The 27278-nt window shown below is 40.4% G+C and overlaps 1 protein-coding gene across 3 annotated transcripts in view; it reads left to right on the forward strand.

The window, feature by feature from the left end:
• ATP8A2 (ATPase phospholipid transporting 8A2) overlaps positions 1–27278 on the forward strand; it is a 341299-nt gene that overhangs the window by 211986 nt on the left and 102035 nt on the right. For 2 of the 3 annotated variants that reach the window (XM_074153982.1, XM_074153972.1), the window contains exons 28-30: positions 23079–23153; positions 25850–25972; positions 26993–27071. In XM_074153982.1, the coding sequence (XP_074010083.1) occupies positions 23079–23153; positions 25850–25972; positions 26993–27071 (277 nt within the window). The remainder of the gene's footprint in view (positions 1–23078; positions 23154–25849; positions 25973–26992; positions 27072–27278) is intronic. The other variant, XM_074153990.1, reaches the window with a different exon arrangement.

Raw genomic sequence — 27278 nt, forward strand, 5'->3', positions numbered from 1 at the left:
GGGAAATATTTAAAAAATACTGTCAAGTCTTGTCAGCACTTCTGGAGCTGGTGTAAATTTTGAGGGTTGGCCGTTTCCTCCACTGGGTGCCTGGGTCCTGCAGCAGTGTCATCTTTTGGAAGACATAAGCTTGTTCCAAGCCAGCACTGTTACACGTCTGGCTCCTGTGCTGAGAGCTGCAACACCATACTGAGGAGAGTCCTTGAAACTTTTTTCCTCAAATCACTGCTTATACAGTAAAATACAGATTTCCCTTTTATTCCGTGGCTCTGCCTCATGACAGTCTTTCAGCTTGGAAAAATAGTAGCAGAAGAAAGTAAAATTTTTGTATGCTGTAGAAACCATGTGAAACTGCATGTTTGTTTTCGAAAAGTTGGTTTAGCTGCAATTGTGCTTTGATATCAGTAAGGGAAGTGGTAATATATCTTCTTACAGGATTTCAGGTTTGATTCATTGGGTTGGTTTCTGGCAATAGACAAAAAGTATTCTCAGTGACCAGTTATATCAGCAGGATAGACTTGATAAGAGCAACCTGCTCTTGGTGGACCTGCTTTGGCAGGGAGGTTGGACTAGATGACCTCCAGAGGTCCCTTCCAACACCATATCATTCTGTGAAAATAAAAGGAACTTTTTACATTCCAAGTTTTTGCTTGAATATGCTCCTGAAAAATCGTTATCTGTTCTTGCCAAACTGTTCTAGGAAGCTCCATACCTAAGAAATCATTCAGGGCAATATCAACATGAACAATCAGTTGTTCATGTGCCTTCCGCTGCATCATCTGAGACTAACTGTAACTAAATCAGAGAAGAATTAGAGTTTTTAAGGCATTTTCCTAGAAATGCACATGTTCTGTAGCATTCGTAGTATTTTTTCCCTTCCAGTCCATGTAAGGCTTCCTTCAAAATGAAATGTGCGTGTTTGTGTATGCACCATCTGAAGGTGTCTTGATTTGCCACTCATAAAAATGTTTGCTGTCTGCTGTAAAGCAGAAAAGGGTACCTTTGTAAAAGTTGTCAGTCACAGCTGTTTGACTAGGTGGGGGAAGACGAATGGGGGGGGGGAAATGGATAAAAATTGTAGTAGTACCAAAATGAAAACAGACTTCCAAGTTTCTCATTAGTATTTCAAACAGTTGGAAGTCCAGCACAGTTCCATTTGAAAATTAATAGCTTAACTTATTCTATTAATGATCAGTGAGTTTCAGCTATTTCCTGACAAGCATTTTAAACTGACTCACTTGGATGCCCATGTCCCTTTGTATTTTTGATGTATTTCTCAAAGAGGAGCTATTTCTGTGTTTACATTACTCTTGCCTAAACCAGTTTCTCAAACTATTTTGAAATCCCTATTGTATGTACAGCAGGAGGCTATATATTTGCAGTGTGTCAGACTTGGTAATTCCCAATATCCTCATCTTTAAAAGAAATCAGTCGCTAATGAAAATTTATAAGTAGTAGAGTAGAACATGGGTATTGAAGTTAATATTTTCAGTATTAGAATTTGTGGTGGCTGTTTCCCAAAATCTGAAACAAGAATTTAATTCTTGACTGAAGTTTGTGATATGAATAAAATCTTCTGAAGGAATATTTTTAGCTTTAGGATAATGAATATGATGGAGCCAAATCAATTACCTTTACAGTATGAATGAATGTAAAATGTTCGCATTTGGCACTGCTGAAAAGGAAGGGTAAAAAATTAAACCATCTCACTGTTTCCTTTTTCCCTTGCATGACAAGTTCCCTTGCAGCAGCAAACCATTTGTGGTCACTTCTCCAATGTATTGATATCTGCTTTATATAGTAATATGGAGTTTAAGGTAAACTGCTGCCAGTTATAAAAAAGTCAACAACATCCTGAAGACACTGCATGTCATTTTTTCTAGGCAATATGTATGCGAGATGACATTGATTTAATGTTGGAAGGCAGAGTTTTGTTGAAAGACCACAAGTATGGTATACACAAGAAAACCTGCTCTGGGTGCCAGTTGTTTTCTGTAATCACTGTTAAACTCTCCTTGGAGCTGCCCTGAAGAAAACTTACAGCATGTGCAATTTATGCTTAGAAGCCAGAATTTACAGCAAGGTTGTTTACATCATTTTCTGCCCAAATTTCTGCCTCTGCCATTCAGGTCTCCTCAGCTGATTTATTGTTGAGCATGGCTGAGAAGACAGAACTCTCCTATGCGTCAGTAAGGGTGGGAGTAGCAGTGATGTGCTATGACATAAATCTGAACCAGACTCACATCGTGTTCTCATGGCCCACTTCTGTATGAAGTGTGGAATCTCCCTATCCTTTAAAAAAAAAAAAGAGGTGGGCCTTGCCTTCATTCATAATTAAATAAAATAGCTTAAGCCGCTGTCTTCAGCATCAGTCTGTTGTCTTGCTGCACAGGGAAAGTCAACTGGATTGAGTTTCAGTACCAATTGTAGAAAGTATTCAGAAATGTCACAGAATCACAGAATCTTCATGGTTGGAAGGGATCTTTGAGATCATCGAGATCATCTATGTCATTGGCAAACGTTAACAGCCCAGGGTCTACACTGGAGCAAGGCTTTTGTCTAGGCAAAATCCAATGGTCTAAGGTGACTGTTAACTCAATGCAATCCGTTTTCACTATAAGCAGTGAAACTTTTACTTTCTGCTGAGAGCATCCTCTTACAGGTATGAATACATTTACTTGAGAACAAAAATTCAGCTTGAAAAGGTACTGCTTAGTGAGCTGGCACCTTTTAGCCCCCTCAGTATAAAGGTTCAATGTGGCCTTTCTGGCTCCTGTGCAGGTTGGTGCTCTTTGTTGCAGAGTTAGATGCCAGCCTGGGGGCTCAACCCCCTGTATTTTCCTTTTCTTCCTTTCTTCTTCCCCAGTTGGGCTCATGCTGGCACGAGCAGTCAGCTGTGGCTTTAGGCATCAGTTAGTTCCAGATAGAGTAGGAAAATTTCAGCTTTATAACAACAATAATTTCTTACCCCTCACAAGTCAGAGCAGAAAAGCTGGCAGTATGATTGGAGTGGTCTTATTTCTATCTCATCCTTCCCAATTTAAGAAACAGCGTCATAAACAGCAAACAGCTCACTAACTCTTATGGCTCTTCTAAAGCCTGTTCATCCTGTGTGACTGTCATATACTGACATATAGTGCATGGAACAGCTTTTGGTTCTGCTATTAGTGTTTCTTTGAAATAAGTCATGTTTTATTGGAGTTATCCTCTGAGTGCTGCCCTAAAACTAAAATGGCTAGGGAGCAATAGCACATTTTTTTAAAAATCTTGAAATTTTACCTGCGTGGGTAGTGGTTCTGTAGCTGTGTTGCTGATGCTATTTATGTTAGGTGCCGTTAATCATACTTTGGCCCTTCCTGCTGAATGTAATAAAACATACCTATGATTTAGTCTTAGATTTTGATTATATCTGTGTTCTTAAGGGTTTTTGTCATGAAAAGCAGTACCTGGCTTCTACATGAAGGATGCAGCGTGGCTTGTAGGTGGTGTCTAGTAGACCACCTTCGTATCCACAATGCATAGTTCTGTGCTTACATCTATTCTGGGCCGCTAGAAATTTTGACAAATTATTTCCACGGTATTTTTAACATAAAAATATCTGGAATGACTTGATGGCTGTGTCACTGCTGTCAGCATAGTGATTTTAGCCCGCTGGTAGGTATGTGCTGCATGCGGAGGGGTGAGATGAGGTGTGTGGTGCCACTGTTGTTGGGTCCGTCTTGGAGGGAACTGAACTTGGCATGCTTTTTAGAATCATAGAATGGTTAGAGTTGGAAGGGAGCTTAAACATCATCTAGTTCCAACCCCCCTGCCACGGGCAGGGACACCTCTGCCACGGGCAGGGACACCTCTACCCCAGCTCTCTCAGCCTGTCTTCGTAGGGGAGGTGCTCCATCCCTCTGATCATCTTCGTGGCCCTCCACTGGACCCGTTCCAACAGATCCATGTCCTTCCTGTGTTGAGGACTCCAAAGCTGGACACAGTACTCCAAGTGGGGTCTCACGAGCGCAGAGTAGAGGGGTAGAATCACCTCCTGTGACCTGCTGGCCACACTTCTCTTGATGCAGCCCAGGATGCGGTGGGCATTCTGGGCTGCCAGTGCGCACTGCCGACTCTTGTTGAGCTTCTCATCCACCAACACCCCCAAGTCCTTCTCCTCAGGGCTGCTCTCCAGCCATTCTCCGCCCAACCTGTTTTTGTGCCTGGGATTGCAAGGTCCCAGGTGCAGGACCCTGCACTTGGCCTGGTTGAACTTCTTGCCATTTGCACGAGCCCACCTCTCAAGCCTGTCCAGGTCCCTCTGGATGGCATCCCTTCCCTCCAGCATGTCGACCAAGCCACCGAGCTTGGTGTCGTCGGCAAACTTGCTGAGGGTGCAAGTTATCCTGTGTTATCTATAAAGAGTGATACCTGAAGCAGGTTGTCCACAGAAGTGATACTTGCCTTTTGCTGTAAAGAGAACAAATACTTTAACAAAAAAAAAATAAGGCTGTTGAGCTACCCTGTGTAGCATGGATGACTGGGTACCTGGAACCCAGTTTGAACTAGGGAGCTGAGATTTTGACAGTTTGGACTCAGTCTTTGCATGCTTACCCAGGCAAATTCACCATGTACAACACCGGTGATACTTCGGTCACAACACTTAGACTGTGTGGTGGCCTCACAGTGTGTGCTCTGGCTCCCTGAAGGAATCCTGAATGGTGTCCGGTTGGCCCCAGAATGTACTTGGCTCACTAGTCCTGTCCCTGTGCGTTAACAAGATGTATTTTCTCTGATGTGCTGGAGATAAGCTGCTGTGTATGTGGCCCAGCATCCACTCAGGGGTAATAGTATATTCTTGGAAGGTCTTAAAGGGATTCCTTTTGGATGGATGGTTGCCTCTGGAATGCAGGCTAGGTGTCAGTCTATTTTCTTTCTGGGATACAGAGGGCAATGATACAGCTCTGAGTGTTCAGGTTGTTTTGACAGCAATTTATCAGAAATTACTAAGCTTCTTAACTTCTGATATCACTCTTACTTTCTCAGGTCAATAGCTTGGAACGTGAGATATAAGTGGCCACCAGTAATATGTGGGAACTCTTTTTCCAGCTCTGATCTGGCCCCAAAGTGGTAAACTTGAATTCCAAATTTAGAATACTCCTTTATATATAGACAATCAGACCCATCTGTGTTCTAGATAAAATAAATTACTGAGGCTCCAACAAACAGCTGCAGGATGCTGTTTGCAACATTGCTCATACTCTGTCCAGAAGTGCAATAACCATGTTAAGAAGGAAAGCATGCTGAATCTGGGAGGAAAATACCATATTTATTGTTTGAGGGAAGATAGGGGCGGTTCCCTTCTTCTTCCAAATAGCTGTACATAGGTGACACGTTATGTTTCGGAGCTGCCTGTCTGTCTTTCTGCCCCATTTTTAAGTGTTTACCTAAAACCGATTTTTTTAGCAAAGAACATAAAAACCTAACACACCTGAATATGAGATCTTACTCCATAATGTGTTTCGGTGCTCTAAAGCATTTAACGAATACTGTTCAAAACTGACAGCTGGGGAATGCCTGGAGGATGATAGATTGTCACCAGGGTGACACAGGATGCGCTGTGTCTGTATTTTTAGTTAGAATGAGTCTCTCCAGAGCCCAGGGGTCTTAAATGCAGGAAACTTCAGAAGCAACTGTCATCTGGCTAAGCCCTGTGGGAAGGCAAGCACTCTCATTTGTGACTGTCTCTATCACGATACTCCTGGTCAGGATCAGGAGGATCTCTAAACTTCAGGAGGGTGTTTTCCAGGGGGTCATGGCTTGCGTAATGATAATGAAAACAATTCAGAACTGTAGCTTACGCATCAGTAGTGTTGATGTACATGTGTCCATCTTTCCAGTATGAAGAAAAGACATCCTTGTGCTGCAGTTGATTTTTCTCTGAAGTTATTCTTACTGGCCTACCACAGGTGATCTTTTTTTTTCCTTCACATTATTTATGTGTTTTCTGATCTAGGTAGGCTTCCTTGAAGTCATCTTGCTTGTGTTGCTTGCTCTTTCTCTCAGAACTTGTTATAAAGTTGTTAAGGATTCACTTGGTGTCTTGTATCATTTATTTCTATAAAATATGAGCACTGAAAATCGAAAAGTAGCAAACTTTATATTCCCCTTTAGTCTTCTGCTGCAAGGTCACTGCAGGATTGAAAGGTTAGAGTGAAGACGTGGTTCTTTCTCAGGCTTGGTACATTTGGACCTGAAGGTTGAGTTGCAAACTGCTGGTTGACTGGGCGGGGCGGGGGGGCTCTGTTTTCAACAGGCAACTCATAAGCTTGGAAAGGGAAAGATTAGCACTCCTGGCTAAAGAAAATAAGGAAACCTATATTTTAAAATACTTGAAAAGATGAGAACACAAAAAATTATTCTTACAGCTTATCAGCAGAAATATAGCAAAATGATTTTTTTTAAATAGGTTGTAAATGGTAAATATCATATATGGTTCTCTCTTTCTTTAATCTACAATTTACTGCATGGCTTTCCAGTAGAGGTTTGTGTGGTGTGTAATATAATGTATATACTGAAGCTTTGATTTGAACCTGAATAACCTATATTAAGTTTGATCATGTGTGGTTACTAAAATGGTTTACAGTAAGTAGTAATCAATCATAATAAATGACATATGTTGATTCCAAGTTGTTGATTCTGCTCATTGCGGAGTTCTGATTTGAAGTAACCTATTGCGGTTAAATTGAGCACATATGCACAATTGGCTGAATTTAATTGCCTGGCTGTGTACTGTTTGGTTTCATGGTACCACACAAGCTCTGAGTACTGGAGTCTTTGAAAAATGAGGTGTCCAAAGTTTTCAGCTATTTATCTGTGTGAGACATGGTGATGTGAAGTGTAGAAGACCTTTAGAGAAAAGACTAAGAGGAAAAACCAGCTTTAAATCACTCCAGGGAGAGTTTCAGAAAAACAGAACCCAAACCAGCACTTCTCTATTTTCAAAGCAGCATATGCAGGCGTAGCTGCATGACTCTCATTAAATTCATCTGAGTCATGCAGCTAAAGCCCCATGCAATGTTTTGAAAATGTAGGAAATAAAAATGCTCTTAAACCAGACATCTGGGCTTCTATCCAGTTTTCCGGTGATAACTTCTGATGCATGCCGATAATAAAGCATCATCCATGGGCTAAATTATTAAACTATAGAACTCTTTGCAGAGGGCTTATAAGTCAGTTTTACTTAAAAAAAAAAAAAAAAAAAAACCAACAAACAAGCAAAAGAAGAAAAGGCAAAAACTTCTGTGCACTCTTCAGCAGCGATTGCTTAACCACAAGGCCCTCTTCCTTTTGAAGTGTGTTAACCTTTTTTTCCCTCATACTTTTCAGTTGTCTTTTTGACTTTTTCCCTGAAGTTCTCACAAGGTACCCAGCTGAGGTCCATGTTCTGCTTCCAATTTTCCTAGTAGAAAGTGCCTTCACTTTGCTGGTTCCTTTATCTCAGGTGAAGTTGTATAAAGTACAGGTGCTACGATGAGAAAAGCATACCTTTTCAGAGGTGAAGATGCTTTGCTGGTTCCCTGTCTTTTGTATTTTGCCGACAGGAAAGTAGTGATGTTAGTGACTCTTAGAAGCTTAATAATAAAAAATTTTCAATAGTGAGGAAGATGGTCTAATTAACTACTTCCATAGATTTTACAGTTCAATAGTATGCATTTATATGTGATACTGTGAACTTGCTGTATAAAATTAATTTATTTGCTGTGCAAATGTTTTGGTTTTAATTTTTTTTATCATAGGAAACTCAGAGTTCCCAATGCTCAAATATTCATATAAATTGATTTTTTCAGAGAAGTGCCCTGTTATATGAAAAATTACTCAACAAGTGGCAACTCCTCACTTCCTTAAATCTCTGGTTGCATCTCTAACAGTAGGTAGAAGTTAGAAGCTTTTATGGAATATAATAACCTGTTTTTTCATGTGTGGTCTGTTTCTCAGTGTCTGAGCTTGAAGTTTGGAAACATGTAAAATGGTTGCACTGTAGTTCCAAGGGCAGGGTGGTGATTTCAGCTGAAGGTTGAAATAACTTGTGCTCTGTTTCAGCAGCAAGAAAAATATTCTGACCCCAAAGAGGACATATTGATTGTGGGGTAACTGAGATGATTAAAATCCAGCTGTTGTAGCTTTTACTTTAGAAAGTATTTCCTAATTTGTCAAATCCTCTTCCCTTCAAGAGGAAAATACTCAGTAATCTTCAAACAGGACATTGTAGTGTCTGAGCAAAAGGCACATCTGTTCATGTTAGAATCTGATACTAAGACAAAGGTAGAGAATAGCTCTCTGGGATAGACTGAAGGCGCCGAGAACCAAACCTTTGCAAGTCTGCCCCTTAAAAGGGACTTCCAGACTAGTGCAACCCAGAAATTGGCTGTATCATGTATATATATATACAGCAGTTCTGAGGCTGGAGGTTTTCCTCTGTGTGTTACTTTCAGCACTGGCAGGTGAAAAAAACCCAAACCTTTGAATGGCAAGATGACTGATGCAAGTAACCATTTGCCATCTCAAAATTATCTGAAGAGCTAGCACTGTGTCAGTGAAAATGGATTGAATGGTGTTTCTGGGGATTAAACAAGATTAAAAGAAAAGCTTGGTGTTAAAAGCATTAATTATATTTAATAATTTACCTGAAAAATGCCTAGGTTACTTAGGGTGGAAGATCCAACGTGTAAATTCTGGGCATATTTCCTCAGACGTCTGGATGTGGCAGTACATTCTCTGTTGTTAGAACTGAGTGACTGAGACAGATCCCAGTGTAAAGTGGTTTAAGGTTTCTTCTAATATTTGAGTAGTGCAAGCAAAATAATAAGCTTTTTCCCCCACCTTTCAACCTTCAGTGCTGAAATCCCTGAGCAGTGAAGTGAAGGCTATTTCTGACATCCTCTTTCTCCTCATATAGTCATCCAAACCATAAACAAATGTTCCCTTGCTTGCCGTATGGGCTTGCCTACACAAGGAAGTTACAGTGGTTTAACTGTGATGTGATTGTAAATCCACTTAAATTGGTTCCAAATGTTCTGTGAGCACTCTAAGCCTGATTTAAACTGAAATGATAGTCTGGATAGTTTGTTCCGCAGACCTAAAACCTGCATTTTAAAGAGTTGATTGTTGTGCTGCAGTATGGAAGACATAGTCTTAAATGAAACATTAAGTCACTGTCTGTTGTGATATCCTATTTGGAGGTGAAATGACTCTTTCTGAGAAAATGCTTCCGAGTGACTGGAGGCTGGGACAGCCCCATGCGATACAAGGGTTGTTTGCTTTGTTTAACTCCAGATGGGTCTCCAGTGTCTTTTGAGGGAGCAATAGGTATGCTCTGTTTTTCAGTTCTTACAGAGACCTGACTACTAGGTCTAGCCTGGCTTGTGTCCATATTGCTCAGTGTTAGCACCTGGAGGAGTAGTGGCTTGAGTGTCTTGTGGCCCTTTGTACTTGGTCTGAGTAGACCAACTGTGTGGGTTGTTTTTTTTTTAAACTTTGAAGTGCTGGGAAGAATGAGGGCTGTGTTTATAGCATTAGTGAGGTCTTGTGTTGTGGATATAGGGCAAGATAAGGGGATATTTGAGGGTACTAAGCCTGCCAAGATAGCCTGCATGGGGTTAGGGTGCCAGATTTCAGACTAGCTGCAGGCCATATGTGGTGAAAGACATTTCATAGCTTATATGCTTTTGCCACTGAAGAAATCTTTCTGATGCCTAGATTAAAAGACTATTTCTCTTACCTCTTAGCAGTATTGTTTAGAACAAGTTTTTTTCCCCCATCCTAGCCCAAAAACATCTGTAGGTGATCTGAGGTACTACTCTGTTCCACATATATTGGTCATCAGCCCTATAGTCTAGGTAGAGCTGGTAAAAATCTGTTGTTACCAAAGTGTGTTCAATATTGCTTATTAACCAGCTGGTTGAGTTGTTGAAATTTGAGGAGAGACATTCCCTCAACCTTGATTCACTGGTGTCCTGTTCATAGTGTTCCTTCCCACTGCTAGTCAGGCAGGTCCTAAAAAATAAACCTGTTGACGGCTGCACTAGCTTTCTGCCTCATGTGAAGGCTTGTGCTTGAGCTCAGTGTTTTGAACCCTACCTAAAATTCCTTGTCAAAGGATGTTGTGTTGCAGGATGTTTACAGGGGCTTATGAGGAAACGCGAAAAGCACCAAGAAATAGAGCTCTTGCAGGTTACTACGTAGGCAAGACATAGGAGACTAGAAAGTCCACAAAGCTGGATATTGCACATACTGGGTGAGTACCTGGAAATTGTGTGGTTCGTACTGTTTCCTAGGACTTGGCATGCTTACACTGTTAAAGATAGGCAACTAGGTGGGATGAGCTATTGGCCTGAATGGGTACAACTGTCCTGATACTCTTATGCAAAGCCAGCATCTGCAGTTCTTTCTGGAATTAAGATGTTCCTTCAGAGAGCTGAGTGCTTTCTTCAGTAATCAAGATCTTATGAGGGCTGCTACGTGCTTCTAAGGAGAAAAGAAATGGTAATGCATATGACTTGAAAGCTCTCCATGTACCTGATCGCTGCTCTTATTTTTTAGTTGCCTTCCATTTACACAAATGTGCTGTGCTGGTCCATTATTACTATTTTTTTTTAAAGGGTCTTAGTGTATTTCAACTCAGGTGTTACATTGCTACATTCTACACCAACAAGAATTACTTTTCTGAAGAAATATGCTGTTCCTATCTAGAGTGAGGGGAGAATGCAATAGGGGGAGAACCATAACTGTGACTTAGTTGGACAAATTTTCATACAGTACATAATTTCTGTAGAGGAGAACATCTTTCAGAGCATCTGCTGTGTTCTGAAGAGCTCACTGTCCCAAGAATTCATTGAGGGAGTAAATTTGCATCTCCTCTGCATTTAATTGATTTGGCTTGCAAATGGAAAACATTTATTTATCCCCTTTTGCACTCTTCAGGTGCTTTTCTGCACCCGAGTCTAGTTCTGAAGCACGAGTACTCTTGGAGGGTGTAGAAGGTACTCATACAGCAGCTGGAGTCATGCTGTTTTGTGTAGATCAAGTGAATCATGGTATGGATGCTTTCTGTGCATATTTCCCTGCCGCCCACTGTCTGCTGTATTAAAAGCTAGCAACGCTTGTGCCCTTTACCGTAATTAGTTTGTGGAGATTCTACTCAGGATATAAATTCACTTTTTTTCTGAAGTAGCTTTGGGGTCTTGTACAACCAGTGCTTTCACAGTTTATATGTGGATTTGCCAGATTTTTAAGTAAGACTGTGGTTAGTTTTTCTTCATAATTTTTTCTTCTGTGTTGTGTAAAAAATGACAAATACATCTTCATTCTCAGAGTAGCTACTTACAGCGTTGCCTAAGCTCAAACCTCATTTGTAGACCTTATTCCTGTGAATGTTGCCTCGGGTGCCATCTCAGCTTTTCGTTGCATGTAACCAGACTTACTGGGTTTTGCTTGGTAAAAACTACAGAAGCCAGAGGGAATTTGCTGGTCACTTGTCATGCAGGGTTTTCCCAGCAGGCAGGTGATGGTGTGAGTTAGCTTGTTCTGGTTAAAAGCCCATTTGCAAAGTGCTGTGAAATGAAGAACTGGTTAGTGGCAAACGTTGTCAATCTGCCCTAGTCTCTCCTTTACTACCCAGCCTTTTTAGGAGAGTCATTCATAAAAAGCACCAAGCTGCTTGCTTGGTGTAGTAAGGGAGTGTACAGTGCCCTCCCAAAGCCATGTAATGAAATCATGGGCTGAATTTGGGAATCAAGTGAATACATTTCTCCTTTGTATGAACTCCTAGGTTTTTCTCATCTAAGGTATTTTTCCTAGCTGCTTTGTTTTTTCTTTACACACAGCTCTATCACAAGATACAGCGAATGCTTTAAAGGCGCACCAAGAATTTCTTTGTATGTATTGCAGTGAAAGAAAACTAATTGCTTTTCGAAGGAAGTTCAAACATTATTTCTTTAGTGAGAAGTACATCAATAAGTAATTTACCAGAGAAATGATGGCATGTGCTTACAATGTGCTGCATATTTTGGCAAAAGATGTTTAGGATCTAAGTCTTTTAGCTTTTGCCAGCATGTAAAGAAATAAAATTTAGACTTAAATTACCAATATTGCATGTATTTTCCACATGAGAGGAGTGGCAAGGAGAGCAGGGGAGAGGCCTTTTGTGAACAAGTCTTGAAGCTTTTAGGGATGGGGTAGTATGTTTAAAAACAGCTGCGTAAAAAGAAAATTGTAAGTCTTGTCTATTTTTAGATTGTCCCACTGACCAAGAAGACAGTTGTATTGATGAAGAAAAATGGAACAAATGTAAGATAAATACTAGGGAGCCTTCTAGATTGCATCATGTGTCCTGGTAGTTGTGGGCTAGAGTGTTGTCTCTGTGCTGCAGTGCTAATAGAGCTGTGGGTAATGAGAAACACGGGCTGCTCCTGGGATTGCTGCTGTAAAGGTTCGCTCTTGTCAGCGTGACACAAGATGAGCTGTAGTTTCTGTAGTAGTCTGCAGTGGTAGCTTTTCTGTTGCTAATTTTGCTATTTTCCTTGGATTCCAAGCTGTCAGAAAACTTTATGTAAACTTCCTGGATAAAAGTAGCTTAATGCAAGGGCTTACAGAGACTGAGTTTTATTTCGTAGGGAGCAAAGGGGGAAAATAGACTTGCAAGGAGAACCTGGCAGTTCACGTAGCCATAATAGGGAATCCTGAGGGGACTGTGGTTCAGACCTAAAATGACCTTGCTACAGAACTGCTCCTATTACACTTAATTCAGCAGCTCTGCAGAAGGATTCCTTTATGTGGTGACAAGAAAAGCAAAATCTGTGAACCTGTGTTTGTAAGTGTAACACAAGAGATTTCTGCAAGTAGAAGTAAGAAGGGAAAGGATTGAAGTTGAAATGTCCTGTAAAATAGGAGCTGAATAGTGACATTCAGGGTCTCGATCACCATCAGCTTTATTCAGTCAGTGCTGGAATGCATTTGGTCCTTGGAAATCCTAAAATAGTTTTGATTACTATAAGACATTGCCTAGATTCATATCCAAGAAATAAGAATGCACAACTGCTATTTAGCCACACTGAATGAATATTGGTGTCCTTATCACTATTTGTCCTAGTGCCCTTTGTTCTGTATGCAGATATAAGTGAATGCATTTGTATGTGGATTGGGAACTCTCTGCTTCATTTAACTACATATAGCCTAAATTGAAACCACCAATTTCACAATGCTATGGGAAGAGGCAAACTAAAAGCAAAAGTAATACCATTTTTTTAATGAATTATAGCATTCTATAAAGTCGTTTTTAAAAATTCAATTCTATCTTCCTCCATCCTGATAACCTGTATACCTAAAGGGTTAGTGCTTCTATGTGTTCCTGTGTTCTTGTGGTGCCATCCTGGGGTACTGCATGAATGAGGTCTGGGTTTGGGATTTTGTTTTCTTTCAATTAACTGGGTGTGGAAACAGGATACTATGAGTTTAGAGAAACAGGCTGCTTGTTAGGCACTTCAGGGCATATACTTACACATATGTGACAGAAAATGTGTGTTACAGTAAGGCCAGCTTCAGTTTGAGCAGAATCAGGTATATTCCAACAGTGTCTCACAGAGATACTTTTACAATACTGCCACAGGCTTGGTGGACAAGGGCAGAGCAACAGATGTCATCTACCTAGACTTAGGCAAAGCGTTTGACACTGTCCCGCACGACATCCTGGTCTCAAAATTGGAAAGTCATGGGTTCGATGGATGGACCACTCAGTGGATCAGGAACTGGCTGAATGGCCACACTCAAAGGGTTGTGGTCAATGGTTCAATGTCCAATTGGCGGCCAGTGACGAGTGGAGCTCCTCAGGGGTCGGTACGGGGACCAGTGCTGTTCAACATCTTTGTTGGACACATGGACAGTGGGACAGAGTGCACCCTCAGCAAGTTTGCCAATGATACCAAGCTCAGTGGCTTGGTCGACATGCTGGAGGGAAGGGATGCCATCCAGAGGGACCTGGACAGGCTTGAGAGATGGGCTCATGCAAACTGCATGAAGTTCAACCAGGCCAAGTGCAGGGTCCTGCACCTGGGACCTTGCAATCCCAGGCACAAATACAGGTTGGGCGGAGAATGGCTGGAGAGCAGCCCTGAGGAAAAGGACTTGGGGGTGTTGGTGGATGAAAAGCTCAACATGAGCCGGCAGTGCCCACTGGCAGCCCAGAAACCATATCCTGGGCTGCATCAAGAGAAGTGTGGCCAGCAGGTCGCAGGAGGTGATTCTACCCCTTTACTCTGAGCTCATGAGACCCCACCTGGAGTACTGTGTCCAGCTTTGGAGTCCTCAACACAGGAAGGACATGGACCTGTTGGAACGGGTCCAGCAGAGGGCCACAAAGATGATCAGAGGGATGGAGCACCTCCCCTATGATGACAGACTGAGAGAGCTGGGGTTGCTCAGCCTGGAGAAGAGAAGGCTCTGGGGAGACCTCATAGCAGCCTTCCAATATCTGAAGGGAGCCTACAGGAGAGCCGGAGAGGGACTCTTTGTCAGGAAATGTAGTGACAGGACAAGGGGTAATGGTTTTAAATTGGAAGAGGGGAGATTTAAATTAGATATTAGGAGGAAATTCTTTACTGTGCGGGTGGTGAGGCACTGGAACAGGTTGCCCAGGGAAGTTGTGGATGCCCCATCCCTGGAAGTGTTCAAGGCCAGGCTGGATGGGGCTTTGAGCAACCTGCTCTAGTGGAGGTGTCCCTGCCCATGGCAAGGGGGTTGGAGCTCGATGATCTTTAAGGTCCCTTGCAACTCTAACCATTCTATGATTCTATGAGATACAGCTCCACAAGGTTATAGGGTTGCAATGTGGGTTTTTAGTACTGTTTTTTTACATTTCCACTCTCCCCTTTCCAAATGCACACAATGTTGGGGTTTTTCTTTTGCATTTTGTGTTCTAATTTTTGGGGCCAGATATGTGTTAAAGTTTCTGGTCTCTCTATGTTCTTGTTTTGGTATGAGAGGTGTTGAAATACTTTGTTGTTACAGATCTGTGGGGGTGTGCTTCATTCAGGCTGTGGTGAGTGCTAGTGCACATCCTGGGTGTGTGAAGAGCCTTGGTGGGTTTAGCCTCAGTTTTGACTTATGGTATTATCAGGCTTCACTCATGGAATGCTGTGTTTTGTTGGCGTTCCTTCTGTTTGTACATTCAATACCAGTCTCACTGGCCTATTGATCTCCTCTGTAGCCGTTTCCGTGCTTTCCTTCTCTTTCACTGCCCTTACTTGGGTAGTAGCAGTAGCATCCTTTTTTCCACAGTTCCCTAATCTTCTATTTCAAATACTGCTTTCTTGCTTTCTGATACAGTTTTCGTTACTGGATTCTAAGTGCTTAGCAAAAATTCAGGTGGATAAATTAGTTGAAACCGTTGATGTTTCCTAACCTATTAATATAAATAGTTAAACTTGTCGGGTTTTTTTATCAATTTATTTCAGCACTAGAGAACAAATTAAGAGTAACAAATCCAAAGCACTTCTAGTACTTTATCATTGGTTAAAGATACCACTTAGCTTCAGAAAAGCCAGCAGGTCATTTAAAACCATGTAATAGCATGTCCTTATCTTTTTATCCGAGATGTGGGTCAATTACACAGTTGTGAAAGTTGTATCAAGACCAGTCTGGAGTGATTACATGCTGAGGAGATATCTTAAATTCTCATTAATACATGCCAAGCTATTAATAGTCAGTTCTACAGTGATGTGCTCGTACTCAAGGGCAGTTAAAGAAGTTGATTAGGCAAGGCTGAGAGGCAGAAAAAAGAAAAAAGAACATTAACATTAGTGAATTGGTTTCAACACTGCAGGCACTGTTGTGCGTGCATAAGCATTCCATAACATCTTCCACATTAATGGAAACCTTTCTTTACTCTCTTTTTGCTAAAGAAAGGAGTGTTATGAGCAGTGTTTGTTTTGTAAAAGAAGTCAGATGGTACTGGTAGTTCATAGCATGAGTTCCCACTGCTCGGCAGCAGAGAGTGGCCTGGCGTGATGTTTCCAGTTTGCCAACCAAGCAGCTGAGCCCACCTTGCTCCTCAGGCAGGGGTAGGAGGAGGATGTAGCCAACAAGCTCCTGCCTGGGTTCCTCTCAGTTGGCATCTTCCAACCATCTCATCCTGACTTCCACCCAAAGCAGACCCTCTTCTGGCTTTGTAGGATAATGATAGGCAACTTCCCGGTATCATCAGTCTTGATAGTCTTGTTCTGACTGTGGTTTGTACCCCCTTGGCCATCCAGGTGTGCTGAAACTCTGTGTCCTGATGGGGCTTGACCAAACTGTCCTGAGCCATGTTGTTTTTTCATTTGATTTTTAAAAAGTCAGTATGTAAGTCCTATCACCTCTAGGTTGTCACATATACACGTGATGAGACAACCCTAATGTAGTGGTGTCAGCTTTCCTGGTATCACAGAAAAACGCAAGGAAGGATGAAAAATAAATTCAGAATAGAGCTGGCTCTATTTGTAAAAAGGAAATGTTCTGAGGAACTGCTAAGTTTAACCACATCTTCTGGCAAGTACATCTGCCCTTTGGCAACACAGGCCATTTCTAATCACATTATTGTAGACTTGCTTCTGCAGCAATTAGTGTGCTGGAGAAATATTAAGTCCCTTGAACATTCCACACCATAAGAGCTGGAGAAATATCTTGCCCTTTCCCTACTTGGTTTCGTAAGATTTAAAAAAAAAAAAAAAAAAAAAAAAAGTCAGATTACAGCTGTCTGTTAAATTTTTTCTATTGGGCTGCATGTTCATTTTACCAGTCACGTAAATATTAAATGCATAATTTGGCATCCTGATTAGATGTTCACATAACTCAACACAAAAAAACAAACACCACCCCACTGTGAAGAAGAAGAGTTTGCATGGACTGCTATGTTTTGTTGGCTTTTTAAATGCATTAATCAGTATATCAGGGCCAAATGTTGCAGGAAGAGGCAATCTTCTTTTGCCTTAATGGCTAGGTCCTTTGATGTACATTGCGTAGTCATCTGCAGATGTGGTATCTTTCCACAGTGCTCAAAACTCCTGGGGCAAGAAACGCGATTGTTATCTAATGGTGACCACTGAGAAAAAAACCAAAAGTTTGCTAATTCTTTCTTAAAGTCTTCAGAATTATTCTGAGGATTTGAACTCATTTGCCAGCCTGTGTAGCTGTGGGATGATGCTCCTCCTACCCTTTGTGCCCCTCTCCCTCCTGTTCTGCTCTGTGCTTGCCTCTCCTTTGAATGTTACCTGTGCTTTGGAGGAAGGGTTTTGGCAAGCTGCTCAGTTAGAGAAGAGGAGCACGGAAACAACGTGGATAAGGAAAAAATCAATTTTTCTGCATATGCCTCTTCTATAAGCAAAGAAAGATGAAGCTGATAAAACTGTGTGCTTTAGTATGCCAAAATATAAACTGTGTATCTGTAGTTAGCAACAGAAGAAATAACAGGTGTTCAGGTTTATTTAATAAATTAGTGTTTAAAGCCAGGAAATCTGTTGTATTAGTTTCTTTGATATCTATATATCTGACCAAGCTTTTCAGTAAATGCGTAGGGGTTTTTTAATGAGACAAAAGCAGCATGAAACTTTTAAAACAATTGTTAACACTGGCAGAGAAGATTTGAAATTAATTTTAAGCTTAAATGGGCACTTGTTTGGGGTGCACAGGCCTAGAACAAATGCTTTTCAATTGAAAAATATTGAGCTGTTTTCAGGAAAGAGTTAATAAATGGTGGGGGTATGAAAGGAACAAAGGAAATATTCCTTGGCAAATGAAGTGAGTCTCAGGCAGCCATGCCTACCCTGTCGAATCTTATTAATAAGGCTCTTTACCTATATTATAGAATTGGTGCTGTACATTCTCTAATGAAGGGATTATTTTAGACTGTGTGCATCTGGGCAGGAGTACGAACCCGGCATTGAGACAGACATCTGTAACGAGAGGTTTTTAATCAGGATACATTATTAATGAACAGCACAGGAGACATACAAACCTGCTTTATTAGGCAAACTGTAAATGAGCCTATTTGGTAAGAACACGCAAAATATGTGTGTGCTGAGAGAGGTTATTTTGAGAATTTAACTCATTTCTGAATAGTAAAGGCATCCAGTCTGGCTATAATTGGTGCCTGTGGCAATTGTTGATACTCTGACTACATTAGCTTTCTGTGCCCTTTAGCAGAATTGGGAAAACATTTCTAGTACTCGTTAAGCTGTCTATTATCAAGACATCATAAATATACACGTTTAGAATAGATGATTTGCTATCCCAGTGCCTTAGAGCACTTAAATAAATGAGTTCCTACTATTTCAGGCATTACTGTTGCTGTAATTATGCATGAAGCAATAATGCAATTAAAATTGCCTTCCAACTTGCTCAAGTGGGAATATATTTTGAAAATAATACTTGATCTTTTCTCAAAATATGCTCTAGAGCAGGTGGATGGGCTGCGTGGCTCAGAACAGCAGTGCTGGACTGTTTTACCTCAAGATCTTCAGTTTGCCTGCAGCTCAAGTCAATATTAACCAAGTATTACCATCTGTTGGCTTTTGTTGACCCCTGGAAGGAGGCAGCAGTCTGATTTTATTTTTTTATTTAAATTCCCCCACCCCCCCTCTCCAGTGGCCAAGTGCCCACATCACAGCTGGCATCGAGTGCTTCAGCAGTGGGGTTTCTTATTTAAAGAATGCAGCCACACTTCAAGGCAGGAAACGGGCTAGCTTTCAGTTTGCAATATGTTCCATTCTTTGAGCACAATACCTACTGATCTCAGATCTTTGCAATATCTGCTATAATAAATCGCAGCAATATATCAACACAGATTTCAGCCTTCGTTCTGAATTTCTTTACATTTAAATTGGACTTCTTGTTCCTTGGGAGAAAAATATATATTTTGTAGCTGAGTTACAAATAAGCTTTTCCAGCTTTTTGGCAGCCAGGTAATAGTTAAAGTGAAAAGATCTCTTTTTTCCATCCAGAAAAGCAGTTTAATAACTTTGGGTCCATTTGCTCATAGCAGTACTGGAGTTGAGCCCCACAAACCCCTGGAGCTTGGCAAGCCAGGCGGACTTGGCAGGTTTTCCAAGCAGTTTCCCAAGTCTGAGTCAAGCATGGGTTGTTGCAACTTCAAATATATTTAGTACATTTTGTTAACAGGAATGTTGAAGTGAAGTGTTGGTGGGTTTTTTTTTTCTTCGCTGACCTTAAAGAATACCATACCCTCTCCAAAAACAGCTGGTCCTTAAACCATGCATGACAATTTATGGCTTGTGTTAAATTTGAAATAAACGTATATTTTACACAAAGTATCTGATTTACTCTTGACATTAAGATACTGAGGAAGTATGCAACATTCTTTCTGTCGATTGGTGTTTGATAATGTGAATCTCTGGAAAAGACAAGCGCAGCCGTTAGATTTCAGTGCGTCGTAACTGTAACAGCTTTTGCCCTCTGTTTGGAGCGTGTGGTGCACGCAGACTTGAAGTGTTGGGAATGTGCTCGCTTCCAATTTTCACCTGTATCGATCCTGCCAAAAGAAAAATAGTTCAAATTTGGCTTTTGAAATAGCAGAACATGGAACTTTCTGAATGTTAGTTCTTGCCCGCCTAAATCATAGCAGCCTTGAAATAAGGAGAAGACTTTTCTGTAGAAAATTCTTGCAATGTTGAAAGATGCTGCAGAAGGCTAAAGATGATGACACCTAGGTATGTATTTACCACAGACAGACACATCCATCTCAATATTCTCCTATAGTGATGGACTAACCTCGAGGTGGTTTTAGCAGGATCTTTAATGAATTCTGCATCACCCAATTATGGTAGGGTAGCAACTTCGAGTGGAAAGAATTGGGTTGTTGAGAGGGTGTTTTTCACTTGTACTTTTGGCAGTCTGTCTGCTCTTCTGTAATGCATCTTCACAGCTTTGCTTCTTCCAAGTTGTGTTTGATTGTATCTTCGCTTCATTACTGCTAATATTTTTGTTGGGAAATGTGAATCGAAGATGTTAGCTTTGCCTGGTTTGGGGCTTTTATTCTAGCCGTGGCCCAGCTACAGAAAGTCTGGCTGCTTTGTTTTACCTCTTGATGGAAAATCAGAAAGGTCTGTTGCTGGAGGACTAGTTGTGGGAGGCTATGGTTTTAGAAAGCAATGGTTTCCTAAGTAGCATGAGCCAATGTCATAAAAGACCTCAACGTTTGCTACCAAACCTTTGGAGTTTGCTTTGCCCAGTGGAAACTAGGAAACTGAGCAGAGCACAGGCTGAGGCTGCCAGTAAGGCAGACAGGCTTCTGATTTGTCAACTACTTATGTTTTCTAGAAATGCTGCCCTCGTTCATAGTTGCAATTAATTGCAAATCACTCAGAGATGTTAAATGTCTGGGTCATCATTACTAAATATCTGGGAGTATGCTTCTTTAAAGCTCTGTTTCTTCCTAGGAGAAGAAACCCTCAAGTTCCTTACCTGGTGGCCCCAAATTAATTGTGGTTTCTTTTTGGGACCTCAGGCTCTGTACCCAAGATCTTCAATATCTTTCATTTGAAGAGCTGGGGAACACAACTGGTTGAAACACTTCAAGTGTGAGTAATGCTAGTCTGTATGCTCCTTTGGGCCATTAATTGAGTCCTTAGAGCAAAATTTAGAGAGCAGTGATTGTTCAAGGTATCAATACAGTGGAAGTGATGGAAAAAAAGTTGGGATGTAGAATGCATCATCTTTTGTCCTTTTTCTGGACAGACCTGGAGAGATGAACGCTTAAATACTTAATTTAAATTAATGCATGTGAAGGAAATAGAATGGTTTGTTGTTTTTTTTTTTTTTTTTAGGTAACTGGAGAAGTATTTTGCAGTTCATACTAGAGAGATGCATGTCAACTAAATGGAGATGGAAGAAACAGCTGGCCCTTAAAAGACCTTACAAGGGCACTTCTAAATGACAGGCTGCAAAAAGGGCAGCAGGCATAGAAAAGCACAAACCTTAGAATAACGTAGGGTGAAATCAATAGAGAGTCCCTGCTAGAAAGAACAGCTGAAGGTTAAAAAATAATTAAAAGTAGGAAATAAGTCTAAATGGCTGGCCTACTGTGCAAGGTATATCTATAAGCCAATTAGTTGAGATGAGTGTCATTGCTTCTCACTGAACAGTGAAAGTGCATTAGAATGATGATTAATTTTAAACAAGAATGGTGATAGATGTAAAAGCAGCTGCAGAGGGCCAGAATAAAGGTTTAAACTAATCTTGGTTTTTGATCTTATGTGTACAGTGGTAGTTCTCTGACAGACTCATCTGGTCTCCAAGCTTTCCTTCCATGATTTTTTTTCCTGCTTGCTTTTTGCATACACAGCACTGTCTGGCAGGCACTTCCATAGATCAACCATGTGTTGTGTCTGAAAACATTTCACTTCGTGTAGCCTGCTAATCTAATGTCTTGCCACACAAAACTAATGTGAACAGCTTTTCCTTATTCTTGTCAATCTTGTAAATATTTTAATCTTCCCCTAAATTGTTTCTGTCCCAGAAGAGTCCTAGGCTGTTTAGATGCTGCACTCATGAAGGCAGTTGTAGGTCTTGATGCAGTCTTACTGCCTTCTGTCCTCATTTCTAGTTACTCTATATCCATTTTGGGTGGGAGCAGAGAAGAGGCCAGATGAGATGCAGTTAGCTAATTGCTGAGGTATTTTGCTAGGACACTAATATTGCACAAGTCAGCCAGAGAATAAATGATGCTGGTAGGAGAGTGCTGCTATACATAAGTGACAGAATGGTGTCAGAAAAGATGCCTGGCGGTGAGTGCCATGGGCTCTCAGGCGGTGAGAAGGGAGGCACGGGCATCACTTGGCCGCTCTGCGATACCTAGTGCATCCAGTGCAATGTCAACTGGTAAAGTAAATGCAAGATAAAACATGTTGAAAGGGGGTGGGGAGGGGGAGTGTGCGTGTGTGTGTCTGTCCCCAGTGTTGAATTAATTTTGACCTAAGTGCACTGTGGGCTTTAGAAGAGACTACAGTCACAAATTCACAGAAATCCTTTGGTATCTATTTAGTGCAGCAATTCACGTGGAAACTGTTTCAGGATGCCCTTAAAATGCTGATTATTCTTCTGGTTTCAAATTTACTTGGGAAAAGATAATTCTTTCCCTTGCTTCGTATATTCTTTCCAAAGCTTCATTCAATGCCTGCTGACTGAGAAACTTTGTTCCAACTCAGTTAAGCAGTTCTTGCTTCAAAAAGCTGCTTAAACAAGATAAGAAGTAAGCTCAAGGAAGCTAGGTCCAAGGAAATGCTGAAGAGTTTACCTACACAGTGCTGCTTACAGCAGTCTCCTGGGATTGTGGTGTTACAGAGCCCTTGTCAGTTGGAAGGCAACTTGGAGGCCGTCTAGTCCAATCTTTTGCTTTTGAAGTAGGGTGAACACTAAATTCAGAGCAGGTTGCTCAGGGCTTACCCACTTGAGGTTAGTAAACTTGTAAGAAGGATGGAGACTCCGCAGCTTCTTCTGGCAACCTCTTCAAATGTTTAATTATTAAATTGATAGTTTATTAAATAGTAATGTTTACATCATGTAGATAACAAAATTGTAATATAATTATTTAAGTGGTAAGTTTGTATCACTAATTCTGGGACTGTAAAAATAGGACACAGAAGTCAAGCAGAGATCCATCAAAACACACTTACCTTGAAAATTCTGGTCTTTGCTGACCATGATGGAAATGAGGTTGGCTTCTGGCTTCAAGCATGTTAATTGGCCAGCAATAAGGATTTCTAAATAGTTTGAGGCCATTTATTTTTTTTTTAGAGCAATAATGCAAATACAGCAAACTGCTCCATCACCTGAGCATTTTATTTTAGATAAGCAATACTCTGGCAGTATTTAAAATGTAAGACTTTAGAAGAGAGTAACTGCCTGGCACTGCTGATAATTATTTTTGGCATGACAAGCAGCTGTCTCCAGATGGTGGTCTGTGTTCCACATCCTTCTCCTCTACTGTAAATGGAAACATGTACTGCAGTAGTAATCTAAAGCTTCTTGTAACTTGTCTTTGTTTGTTTCAGCTTTGGTTTGCTTTCGTTAATGGATTTTCTGGGCAGATCTTATTTGAGCGATGGTGCATTGGTCTGTATAATGTGGTAAGTGTTACACGTTTTGACTTGATAGTACTTGGGACTTGTATGTTATTTTTTTGTGTACCATTTCTCACAGGTAACTGTCTTGGATGTTTGTCAGGAAAGGTGAGTTCATTTGTAAGAGACATTTTGAATCTACTCTGATGTAGATAAAAATTCATTTTTGGATGGTGTTTTTATCACAAAACTAAATTTGGGGAAAATGACTTGAAAATATGTTTGGCCTAATACAACCTCCGTAAAACTCTGCAGCTTTTAGATTGAACTTAATTTCCCCTTCAGAAGTGTCTTCGGTCTTTTGTACTGAATATTTTGCTGGCTGTTCATGTTAGAAATAGATACAGAGTCTTAATCTTCTAGTTTTGATTTTATTTTTTTTTCTCAGACTCTGTAACAGTTAGATGCTCGGAGAAGTGTCACGTGGGTGCTTTGGGCTGACTCATGCTGTATTGGGTACAGAAAGGGAAGTAGCATTGCCGTGTCACCAGCATTTCTCACTTGCCCCAAGAACAGGATGTGTCAGTCCAGGAGTGAGTTGACTTTTGCCGTGCTCTGCAGACACTGTGCCACATAGCTTTCTCCCTTTAATCGATAATATTATTTAATCAATAACATTGATTAAAGTCTGGAGGATCTCTAGGACCAATTTCCGTAGCATACCGTAGACCTGTGCTGGTGTTTTCAACAGTGTTACCCTTGTAATATTGCTGATAAGTGCCCTGGTGTCTGGATTTATAAGCCATTAGGATGCTTTGTCAGTGTTGAGAAATCCTTTGCATTTCTCTTTGGAGGGAGGAAATTTAATTTTTTTTTCTTTAAGCGGACTCATTCCAAATATATGGTAATATAGAAAAAGCCAGCAAATTATCACTGAGTAGTATTAATGGAAACACTTAACTTCTGTCACATTAATCTTAAAAATGATGGCACAAACCCTCATATTCCATAAGATTTCATATTCTTCATGGAAGATACTTATTCAGGGATTTTCCACTCCCTTGATTCTCTTCACCCTAATTTCCTGACTGTTACTCAGTCTCTGTCATTCGTGTTTAGATATTTGCATCTATTATCTTTAAACCTGATTTGATGGATCTACCTACCCTACATAAAGCTCATGGATGAAACTCATCTTCTAGAACCAGTGAAGTAGAAATTAACCCTTGTTTTGTAAGTTGGTATTTTCTAAAATTAGAACTGGTTACATAGACTGATGAAGAATCAAGTGCTGGTAGGATATTAGTGACTTGTACAATTTGAAGGGGTTAGATTTTAAAAGTGGTTTTAGCTCTCTTATTCTCTTCTGTGCAGATTAACCCTTTGTTTCATGAGTAGTCTCATTAAAAATTACATGTAGGAAATAATAGTAGCATTGTCATTCCTGCTTTTGCAGTGGAAGCTTACTTTCATTAACAAAAACATTAGGAGATTTACTTAAAGTGAGAGTGTCAGTGCCCCAGTAAACAAGGAAAGCTGGGGAAATACCTTAAAGCTGCATGAGACTGTCCCCTTTTTTTGGAATTTACTGGACCAGGGGTCTTAGTTTTAGTTCACCACCCTCAGGCTGCTGCCATTTTAACCATCTGGTTTATCACCTTATGAGCAGAAGCAGCATATTCCCAGTTGGATCTAGGGATGTAATTATTGATTGTCACTGGTTTCTAGTCCCCTGTGTTGCTCTTTGTCTACTCCCCAACTGCCAGCTCGCTGCTGGTGGGAACCACAGCTCAACTTCTACAAGCAGGCAGACACGCTAGAAACAATTCATAACTTCAAGTTGCTTCTTAACTTCAAGAACACTTCTCAAACTGTTAAAAATAATGTATGTGTAGGATTAGAAATTATTTTTCTGATATAAACCATTAATGTAGAAGGAAGTGAATGAAGTGTAGTATTCAGATACGCACACTGGTATTATTTTCACGCTGTGCCTGCACTGCAGACCGCAAGAAACATGGATACCCAAGATGGCTTTAAATGAGCTGCCTCAGATCCTGGAAACACTTTAAGAGCAGCAATGTGGGACTCAGCAGAGGCTAATTTACTCTGCTTCTGGCAAAGTGTCCTGCTGCCTCTCCTGGAAAGCTTCCGAGGCTTGGTCATCTAAGTGTCTGCCCGTAGCACAGACACATACTGCAGTTAATTTGTTCCTATCAGTCCATGCCTGCCTGGAGAATCCCCAAAGCACCATAATACAGAATAGCCTTTGTTTCTCAGTAAATTTTTTTTAATGTGATTTCCACATTTGCTTTGTCTGTAAAGTTAGCTTTGGTAAAGCATATTACGTATTTAATTATAGCTACAATTGCAGCTGTATTTGAACCCATTTCCACAGGGCTTTTTTTGAAAAAGTACATGTTGTCTTTCCTTTGCAGGCTGACATGTTTTGTCCTCACTAGATTATTTGGTACATCAGAAACTACTGATGCTTAACTTCTTGTGTTTTAGCTAATTGGTTAATCGTAAGAATTTTCTTTCATGCTTCTATTGTTTGTAAGTCAATATTTAGGAGTTATGAATTGCTGAAATTCATGTTTGGACTTGTTTGGACACTTGAAAATTATGTCAAATAACACACTAGTTGGCAATAAGTCTTCACTGAAGTCTGGGAATCTTGCTGTTGTCTAGATACTGATATATTTTCTGAGATCCACTTAAAATTAATAGCTGCTGTTAATTATTATTTGCTTTCCTTTTAGATTTTCACAGCACTGCCACCCTTTACTCTGGGAATTTTTGAACGATCATGTACTCAAGATAGCATGCTTAGATTTCCACAGCTATACAAAATTACTCAAAATGCAGATGGGTTCAACACAAGGGTAAGGGAAAGTCTGTTTCTGTAAGAATAACGATGAGCATTCTTATTTCCAGGTCTTTCTCATCAGAAAATAACTTATTCCCCACTGTTACTTCAGCTTCATGCTAGCTGCTGAGATTAAGGTTGTTCTGCCTCTCTGTTCTTTTCAAGGGATTATATTTTTTTATTAAAAAGGAGTCTTTGTTTTTAAATAAGGATTTTCTGTTATGGCTTCAACTGAAACTGGTCCTAAAATTTTGATTCAAAGTAAGATTTGTATATGAGTGATTTTTCAATTTACAGCTACTGATAAATGGTGAACTTACTCATAGGAACTGGATAACATCACCTTGATTTTATTTACTATAAAAGTTGTCATCATGGTCTCTACTAGGGGGCTTTTTCACAGTTAGTGTAGCTTGATTCCCATAGTTCTTTCAGAAAATAAAATTTGAATTGGTTTACTTGGACTTTTGAGTTTTGAAGGAACACATTTTACTTCATTTTGCTTTTTAAATGCTGGAAGTTGCCAGGATTTGGTATTCTGTCTTCACTCCTTAACAGTCACATCTAAATGTGCTTCTGAACCAAGGAAGCTGTATGATTGCTTCAGTTAGAGAGGAAATTGTAAAATACGTAAAGGTCTAGTTTGTGCAAAACGGTGTTATCTCTAAGTTAAAAGTTGTGGGGCACAAAGTATTTGCTCTCTAAAAGAAATAGAACATTTCATAGTATTGAATTAGTCTTTTAAAATCGTTCTTTGCGGTAATTAAAGGAGAGTGACTCCATCTCTTTGCTGTATTTTCATGAAGAACTTAAATTGCAAGCATGTTGCCTTTTATATAAAACTATCCAACTGGACCAGTGTTTTCTTATGAAAGCACAGAAATTATAGGAGGAAATAGATCCTGGTGAAGTTTAGGTATTTCACTTCAGGACAAACATTATCTGACTCTAAACTACACAATGAAGTGTTTGTTAGGAGTTTGAGAGAGGTCAAGAGTTTTGGACTTTTCTGACGACTTGGTTTGTTTTCCCTCAGGTTTTCTGGGGTCACTGCATCAATGCCCTGATCCATTCCATCATCCTCTTCTGGTTTCCACTGAAAGTGCTGGAGCATGGTAAGGGCTTCATTATTTCTTACGTCAGTAACTGATGTTCAGTCTTACAGAGCCCTATATGTTTATAGAATGGGAGGTCGTGACAAGTCGCAAGAAAATAATGCTGACAGACACTTCAATAGGCTGTAGCTGCTGAACTTGGCTGGTTACCTAGGGGCTTTCAGAATTTACTCTAATTTAACATAATTATTGTTCATATAGTGGCTT

This window comes from Numenius arquata, chromosome 1 (assembly GCF_964106895.1).
Source record: "Numenius arquata chromosome 1, bNumArq3.hap1.1, whole genome shotgun sequence".
In the NCBI taxonomy this organism is placed as follows: domain Eukaryota; kingdom Metazoa; phylum Chordata; class Aves; order Charadriiformes; family Scolopacidae; genus Numenius; species Numenius arquata.